The sequence below is a fragment of the Agelaius tricolor genome, unplaced genomic scaffold (genome assembly GCF_023055355.1).
Source record: "Agelaius tricolor isolate 1412-34295 unplaced genomic scaffold, bAgeTri1.0.p SCAF_5, whole genome shotgun sequence".
In the NCBI taxonomy this organism is placed as follows: domain Eukaryota; kingdom Metazoa; phylum Chordata; class Aves; order Passeriformes; family Icteridae; genus Agelaius; species Agelaius tricolor.
The window spans coordinates 34983821-34993067 of record NW_027269265.1 but is presented as its reverse complement, the minus strand read 5'-3'; the positions used below and the strand labels follow the sequence as shown (position 1 = coordinate 34993067).

Here is a 9247-nt window from a genome sequence, read left to right as displayed (position 1 = left end):
TTTCCACAGCTGAAGTAAAAAAGAGACACTGAATGCTGTGCAAGGTCACGGTACACTGCTCTGAGCCATCGTGTAATGCCTGCCACAGCAGAACAGATGTGGGGTCCAAACAAGCAGGAGAGGCTACTCAGAGCCTCAGCTGACATTTCTACTGCAGTTGCAGTGTGGATACTTATTTGGGTTGCAGGATTTAGACATGCATTCCTAAGAACCACATGTGGAACCAGCAGCTATTTCATTCCCAGCATCACAAAGGGGTAAGAACACTGTGCCCTTTAAACCAAGGTGTAATTTGTAATTTTACCTGAGTGTGACGATGCACCATAATATATACAACACACTGAGTAAAAGAAAGGTGCCCATTATGACTTTTTTTAGTAATTTCTAAGACTGATGTCTACTAAATCAAAATTACAATCAAAATTAATTTGCACTTTTGAGGAATTCACCTCTGGTTCACTTTGACATAGGGTAATTACTAGAAAGAGGATGAAAAATTATATTAGGTCTGCCTCCTCCATTTCCTTCAGCTTCTGGAGAGTCAAAAGTGGTCTTTCTCTTTCCTCATCTGTGTTTTCCCCAATATCTTTGTCTTCCTTTTTCTTGCTATTTGTTCCCCTCTTCTTCTTACCCTCCTGGTCATGGGATCACTGACGTGAAAGAAAAGAATTAGGCGGGTGGGTGTCTTCCTTTCTTTGTGATATCTTAATAGACATTATGAAACAGTGCAAAAGAAAAAAAAAAAATCAAACAGACAAATTCATTCATCCCTCGCTCCCTCCTGTGCAGAGGGAAGAACACAGGGCCGCGCAGGTTCCGGGGCGGCCCAGCAGCGCACTCACCGGTCGCTTTAGCGGGAACAGATGGATGCTGCGGTGAGAATGGGAATTGAAGCGGCATCTTTGGGAGCACAACCCCAAGGCAAGGCGGGAGCAGAGGAGCGGCCGGAAAGGCAGGTGCGACTCCCAGGGCGCCCGCTGCCCGCACAGGCCCAGTGCCCGCCGGCCCCGCGCCCTCACACCGGGCCCGCCGGCCTCCGGCGCCCCCTGCCGGCCGCAGCCGCCCCGCCGTGACCCGGCCGCACCGGTTCCGCGGCACAGCCCCCGGGACACGGCACGGCCCCCGGGACACGGCACGGCCCCCGCAGGAGCAGCTCCAAGGCGGCAGAGCAGCGCTCGGGTGCCGCGGATTCGCACCGGCAGCTCGGCGAGCCACGCCAGCAGCAGCGCTCTACCAAGTCATGGTGCTCTGCCCCAAGAGCTCGGAGAGAAACATAAACCACTTTCTGATGAACGGAGGAAAATCCACATAAACTGATTTAACCAAGGAGACCTATAAAGTGCCACTACCCAAGCACCATCTTTCTACATGAGAATTATGGGTCATAGAAAGTCCGGGTAAAAATAGGATAGAGGACCATCTCTGGCAATACAAGGAAGCCATGCAATAGGCTTCCAGTCACCCAGACCAAGTGTGTGTCGTAGAAGCAAACACACTGCTCCCAGGTCCTTGATAGGCTCACAAGGATACATTGTCTTGGAATAAGCGAACTGGATTTCTCTCAGGCCAAACTACCCTAAGAAATAGCCTCCAACCACTAAACAGGGCTCCAGTTCCCCAATTTTTACCAGTTGCAGGCCGTCTGCTGACACCAACAGCAAGAAACGGTGGACTACAGCAACAATCTTACCCCTTGCCAGCCCTACAGCAGTCTGGAAGTGCTGCTCCTCCTTTTTTTGATATTGTCAGCTGAAAGGTCAGCTGCCTCAAAAACACAGCAGTTACGAAACTTCTAATCTTTTCACTGAGACTCACTTGCTCACATTAAAAAATACAAGTTCTTTTTCCTTAGGAACACTTGCTCTATGTTCTTCTCTCTCATTCAGCTACGGGTTGTGTCACAGGCAAGCAGAAGTTCCAGATGCTTTGTTTAGGTTTTATACAAAGGAAACATCCAATCTTTAAAGACACAGAGTTCTCCAAATCACCATTGTTTATGTTAGAAGTGATCTTTTAAACTGTAAGGTGCAAGATACTGTTGTCTCTGTACAAGTGTGAAATATTTGAGGGAATGGACAGACAGCAGCTGGCTATTTTTGAACTAGCATCACTGTATCAAAGTGTTGAATGTAAACACAGTCAGCAGGAGGACTCCACCCAATGCCACACTTGGCTATCAGATCCAGGATGGCAGAAAATTAGAAATTACTGATTAAACCACTTTAGGTAAGGTGTTTCCCAGAAAAGTATGATGAGTGAAAAATTACTGAGGACAAAGACAGTACAAAGAGTGTTCTGGGCTTTGAAAAACATTCAAGAGAAGGGAAATCACTGATAGAGAAAATGCTTCAACAAAGACAAGACATTTTAACTGTAGAAGAGAGGGCATGTGGCACTTAGTTACGCAAAAGCATGAAAATAGGGATGATGCCAGCAGTAAAACAGCAATAGGTAAGGTTATTCTTTGCATAGCTACAAAAGACAATTTTTAAACAAGAGAATCCTTCATTAGAGGATTATTTGAGTAAACTTAAAACAGTCCTTATAGGGAATTTGTGAAAATGACATCTTAAGAGAATGTAATGGTGCAATAAATGACAACAAGTGAAAAAAGGTTCTTTTATTTCTCAGTGTTTCTCCACTGTCAATACTGTCCTTTTGCTGCAACATGTTGCAAAAAACTCTCTGCCTTTTCCATTTTAAACAGCTACAATATTTACAGGCTGTTTCCAATAACACACGCAGACACATACACACTCACAGACACGCAGGTACATATATCCCTATCCCTGGCAAGGTAACCTTTTGCTGGTAGAGGCAATACATATTTTCATTGTCCATTAAAAACCAAAGCCATCCTCTCATTTATGCTCTACTCCCCTCTCCATTTCCTAACCAGCAGCTATTGTCAGGCTTTCAAGGGCATCTGTGTAAGAAGTTACATATCCAGCTATTTGATTGCCATCTTTCAAAGTTGTGGCCTAAGTGTACTGGGCTTATCTATTCAAACTGTACATACCAGAAGTCATAAAAATTGCTCATATTCAAATGTTCATGACCAAGTGATAGAGGTACACTCCCAAAATCTTTTGGGGCAGCCATCTTAATCACCTTTTTAGAAATATGCATATCATGCTGGGGTGAAACAAGTCACATGCTTTACCTTCCACCAAGGTGTTATGTACCCACTTTTTTACTAAGGCACCAGGAATTACCAGTATAATTTCTGAAAGAGTCCAGCGCCACTGAATGTACTGCATTAGAATATCAAATAGCAAGCCAGACAAGAAAAGAATACATGCCTATATAATAGGTATAAAATTCCTTAATAAAATTAAGTACATAAAACCTGTGGTGGTACAACCCCAAATCCAATATAAGTTGAATAATATTGTTAATGGTAAGAAATGCAATTTATCCAGCTCCATTTTGTGAATTGAGAGTTCTGTAATTGAGAAAGGTCTTTAAAGCAGTGTCTTTCTTATTTACACTCCTAGGTTGCATGGTGATGTGTGCATTATCAGAGAAGGCGGAATCAATCATAAGGCATCTCTCCCCCCCTTGCCCAAATCCAAACAAAGCTTTATAGCCTCTTGCCAAAGGCATAGACCTGTGCCACGTCTTCATCTCACCAGTCATCCAGGCTTCTCAAAGAGTTCTTCAGTTCCCAAAGGAATCATGGGATGAGGAATGACTGGAAAACTGACATCACCACTCAGAAACATGTCAGATGTCCCATGCAAAGTGGCTGTAGAACCACTCAGCCTACATGGAATTACCTCAAGAAATAATCATCATCATCATCTTCCCCAAACTCTGAAACCATTTCACACATGCTGGATCATGAGAGATATCCCCAGAATCCAGCACTAGTATCATCCACTGCAAGTAGCACAGAAGTCTAGGTGTCATCAGTGGTGCCACATACACAGTTCTAGGTTTTTGGTTTTTTTAATCAGAACATTTTAAAAGATTTCACAGAGAAGTGAAATGAGAAAAGGTTTTAAAACATCATGTAGTAGCCATTTTTACTAATGACATTATCTGCTTAATGGGGTTTTCAAGCCCTTTTCTGCAACTGAATGTTTTAGGGAGAAATCCTTACATATGTACACATAGATACAATGTCCAAAGAAATCTGAGGAAGAAAATAGATTGGAGTCTACCTGGAAGCTACAACAGTAGGGCTTAAATGGAATGTTCTTATGGCAAGAGAATATCACAATGCAAGGGGACAGAGTAAAAGCAAACATCTGTAAGGGTTTTCATAAAAGTCTAGAAAGATCTAAAAAATTCTGCTCTATGGTAAGGTTCAATTTGGACTGACAGGACTAATTTGAAAACACCCATCTTTTCCATCCTTACAACAGCAGAAAAATATTACACATCAAGACAAAGGCCAAGAAAATAAAACAAAAGATGAAATAACTTTTATCTAGAACAGAGGCTTCCACAGATAGGTCTATCCTGTAGGGAGGTGTGCCTACATGGCCAAGAAGGCCAATGGTATCCTGGGCTGTGTGGCCAGCAGGACCAGGGTTGAGATCATCCCCCTGTACTCAGGAAGATTAGGTCCCACCCTGAGTGCTGTGTCCTGTTCTGGGCTCCCCAATTTAGGAAGGACATTGAGATGCTGAAATGCATCCAGACAAGAGCAACAAAGCTGGTGAAGGGTCTGGAATACAAATCCTAGGAGGCTGAGGGAGCTGGAGTTGTGCAGCCTGGAGAAGAGCAGGTGCAGGGGAAACCCTACCACTCTCAACTCCCTGAAAGGAGGGTGTAGCCAGGTGGGGATTGATCTCTTCTCCCAGGTAACCAGTGCCAGGACAAGAAGACCCAGTCTTAAGCTGTGCCAGGGGAAGTTTAGGCTGGGCATTAGAAAGAAATTCTTCACAGAAAGAGTGATTGGGCATTGCAATGGGCTGCCCAGGGAGGTGGTGGAGTCACCATCCCTGGAGGTATTTAAAAGACTGGATGTGGCACTTCGTACGTACCATGGTCTAATAGTTGACAAAGTGGTGTTCAGTTATAGGTTGGACTCTATAACCTCAAAGGTCATTTTCAACCTAGTTAATTCTGTGTGATTCTGCGTTAGAAAAAAAACATTTTTGTGTCACTTGCACAGTGACACAAAAGAAGAAAAACATTTGTGTCACTTGCACAGTAGAAACCAAAGATAAACTCTGTACAAACGAACATACAATTGTATGAATCTTAATGAGTTCAGGAAAATCTTTAGAGTTAATTTTCCAAAGCCTTATGGAAGAGTGAAATTTCAACTAGGTGGCTTCTGTTGAGCAGATCTGGAATAGGTACGAGCACTATGTGAATGGCTTCACAAAAGATGTTAGCCGAGTACCTGAAAGGAAATGTTAACCTGTTAGCTGTGCACATTAAAATCCATCTCCTGAAGTCAACATACCAAAAGTCTTATGTTTTATAAAAAATAGAAATATTCATTAATTCTCTTTGCCTTTAAAAAAAGTCTCTTTCTTTCCCTATCTGCTGTTTGCCCATCTAATTCCAGGCAGATACACATATGCACTAAAATTTCCACATTAACAAGCCGTTAATTCCTATCACATCTTTTACCAGCAATGGACATTGTCCGTACCTTACCCCAAAGAGAGTGAGAGATTGTTCAGTCAGGGTTAACATAATGAAAGTTTTTTCAGTCAGCTTCAAAAAAAAAAAAAAAACAACAAAGCAAAAAAATCTAACCTATATATTTTGGTTTTCAGTCATTTGTTTACCTCAAGGCTTCAGTCCAAGGGAAAAAAAAACCAATCCTGTGCAACTAAAGTCAAACAGGGGCTTATTTTCAAACAAACTTCTCCCTTTTAAATGAAGCAATGTTCCTAGTGATACAGAAAACCTGTATTAATTATTTAAAGGTATCAATTAATTAGAAGTATTTACCTGAAGGGAAGGACTTAGAATAAAATCTTCACTAAAAGGCCTTCAATTCAAAACATACACATTTTCTTTGATCCTGATAGCAGCATTACCAGACCGCTACAGAAGTTTCATCTTCTGTAGTACATTTTCATATATGCAGGAGATTAATTCAACTACTCTATAATGTGATACATACGATAAGCAATTTTGCTGTTCCACATAGTTTCAAGGGTGGCAGATCTGTGCATTTATACCATGATTAAATGGGACCATGTATGAATAAAGAGAAAAGTAATAAGCAACTTTAAGATACACAGCATTTCGAGAACCAGTTTGCATGGTCTACGATGCAAGCAAGGTCCCAGTATCATTCACTGGGAACAGTAGCTGGAATTGAGTAGCTACCAGGCACACAGACTTACCCTTTCATGGCCAGATGGCATACAGCGACTTGAGCTGGAATACCAGTGTTTCTTAGTAGCCGTTTCTTCCTTTTTTCTTATGCCATGTGATTTCACTCTTGCATTAGGTACATAATGGACAATGTTTCTCTGATGTCAGAGAATTAATTATAATAACCTCTGTGGTATATCAGAAATCTCTTCTAATTACAACACATATAAAGAAGTGGAGGTGACTGGGAAGAAGATGGCTGCTCCCAAAAGCTAGAACTGTATGCAAATTCCCCACAGAGTCCTATATAATTACAGGTCAGAAACAGGAAACAATCACAACAGGTACATTTCTTTCTTACAGATTAAGAAAAGTGAGTCATAGGAACTGCAAGTCAAGAACAAACCAGTTTCCCTCTCACACTCCCATGATAGTTCTGAGTTACTTGTTTCCCTGAATACACACTTTTAAAAAAATACAATAAAACCTAAGATATGTAACACAAGAATAATTCAACTTCACAGTTATAAATACTCAAATTACACTTACATAGAATATATAATCACAGAAAATAAAATTCAAGTCATAGAAAAGAATGAAGACTAAAGGGAAAGAAAAGGCAAGGTGGTAAAAGTGATACAAGTTTAGGGCTGTGCCTTCTATAAAAGATCATTGAAAGCAGAAGTCAAGTTTTATTGGGTTCTTTTTTCATTTTGTTTGGGAAGTTGCTGCTGTTTTTTTTTTTTTTTTTAATTGGATAGAATAAAAAAAAACCTTCAAGCATCTGTGAAGTAATCATGGACCTACACCTTCCACTACAAAACTAAAACCACTGTGTTTGCCAGAAAAGAGCCAATGAAACAACACAGCCAGCGCTGGGTGTAAAGAAGCAAAGTAGCCATGGCTAGTGAAGGGAAGACAGATGGAAAGTCATATTGGGGCCCTCTTTAAAGCTAGATGTGTTGTACAGGCTTGAGGTACCACTGCCACCACAATAAAGTCTGATGTAGCACAGGGATACTCAGGTGCTTTTCTACGCATTTGTTATTTTACCATTTATTGTGAAGAGGATGCAGCAAATGCACTTGTACGAAATACAGAACATAGAACCAAACCCATGGCACAGCCCTTACCATCAACATGTATATGGAGAGGGAGGGGATTAATCCCAAAGGCAATTTAAATAATGGTATTTTATATACTTATATTTATATATATAAATAAATGTTCTCAGCAATCTCAGGGTTGTTTTTAGTGCATTGCTGTAAAAAAATTAGTGCAGTTCTCATTAATGTTTAGCTCATAAGGAATAAGAATCTATACATCTGTTCAGTCTCTTCTTGCCACACCCGAAACCCTTACACTGTTTCACCAAGCTGAAGGTTTGTAGTCAATTTCATTAAAATAAGGTGGATGAATTCCACACACTCTGTGACAAGACATGGCAATTTTTGGCAAAACAATTAGAAAAATATGAGGTGCTCTGATCTTAGAACTGAAAAGTTTGTTGATTTAAAGCATTACGCAATGCATAACAAAATTTATAAACAAAAGATATGTCTCAACAAATCTATCCTTCATGCAAGTGTTTCTTCAGCAGCTAACAACTTAAAAAAATTTCTTACACTTGTTTATTTGGGGGAAGGGACTTAGACAAATCTGTGTTTCAAGTCCTTTCCTACAACCGGACCAAAGTTTCATGTCCTGGGAGCTGCTTCTTCTGGACCCCTCTCTCTTCTGAATCGTTGGAGAAGGGGAAGTTTCAGTCTCAAAGAGATTTACACTTCAGCCCCAAGTTCAAGGACTCCAGTTTCAACAACAGCAACATATTTATCTTCAATTTGAACCAGCAGGATGGTTTTATCTATATGTGACCGACTACTTGGATCTCTGCTGCAAGGCACCCAGCGGTGAATCACCTGGGGGAAAAAAAAAACAAAGTATAATAAACTGTAAGCTCCACAGGGAGAGCTGTCATATCAAAGTTGTGGCTTATGATAACTCAAGACCTTTACAGGGCCAAAGCAGAAAAAATATAGGTGCTATATGACTTAGCTGCACATTTTTCAATGACAGCATACCCATAGAAAAGCTGCACATTGAAGTCTTGCTGAAGGTCTGCTTCTTAAAATCACAGTTAGATCTTTTACAACCATGAGAGCAGCCAGTCTGATTTAGATTTGAGTAGGAACAACTTGACCCAAATCAAAACCAAACAGTTCATCCAAAGGGAGTAGCAACTACAAAAAGGACACACAGAGATTTGGGATATTTTGATGCTCAGTTTGTCTTAGAACACAGTGCTGTGCAGCGCAGAACCACAGTTCACCCTGAGTCAGGTGTAGACTACTGTCTCTTGCAAGTTAAAGCTCTTGCCAGGATTTTGTTACCTATGCACTGTGAATTCAAGGTTGACTTCTAAACCAAGTTATTAAAAGATAATTTTAAATTAAAAATATTACAAAGAAGAAGGGGTTCAGAAACAGTGCTACAAATTATTGTATCATACTTCCTTGGATCTACAGAACTCAAGTACTTTGATCTGCTACTTCCATGGATCTTGCCTGATATTGACTGACAGAAGGTCCCTTTTTTATACTTGTATGTCTCTATTTATCTGCCTCCTTAAAAACACACCTTTAACTTCTGGGTGCCCCAAAGGAACCATAAGGATGCTCCATTAACCTGGTTATAAGTGTCATCAGCTTTACAGAAATAGAATTATTTCAAATTTCCCACTTGTGGGAAAAGAACCCTTAATTCAAGACAAAGTAAGTATAAAAGCAAGTAAAACTAATTTTTACAAATTCCACAGCAGTAAAGTTTTCAAGAGTCCTAAAGATATAAAGAGAAAAAAATGACAGAAAACCACAGTCTTCCAAAATCAAATCCAGGAGACTCACTTATTTTTCATTATACACAGCTGGCAATTTCTCTTAACACTGGGTGAAGGACA

General features: G+C 40.5%; 1 protein-coding gene across 9 annotated transcripts in view; it reads right to left on the bottom strand.

Annotated features, from left to right (window-relative positions):
* Nucleotides 1–2605: 2605 nt before the first annotated feature.
* PCNX1 (pecanex 1) overlaps nt 2606–9247 on the bottom strand; it is an 89783-nt gene continuing 83141 nt past the window's right edge. For 8 of the 9 annotated variants that reach the window (XM_071427202.1, XM_071427204.1, XM_071427205.1 and 5 more), the window contains one exon: nt 2606–8210. In XM_071427202.1, the coding sequence (XP_071283303.1) occupies nt 8070–8210 (141 nt within the window). In that variant the 3' untranslated portion in view covers nt 2606–8069. The remainder of the gene's footprint in view (nt 8211–9247) is intronic. The other variant, XR_011679224.1, reaches the window with a different exon arrangement.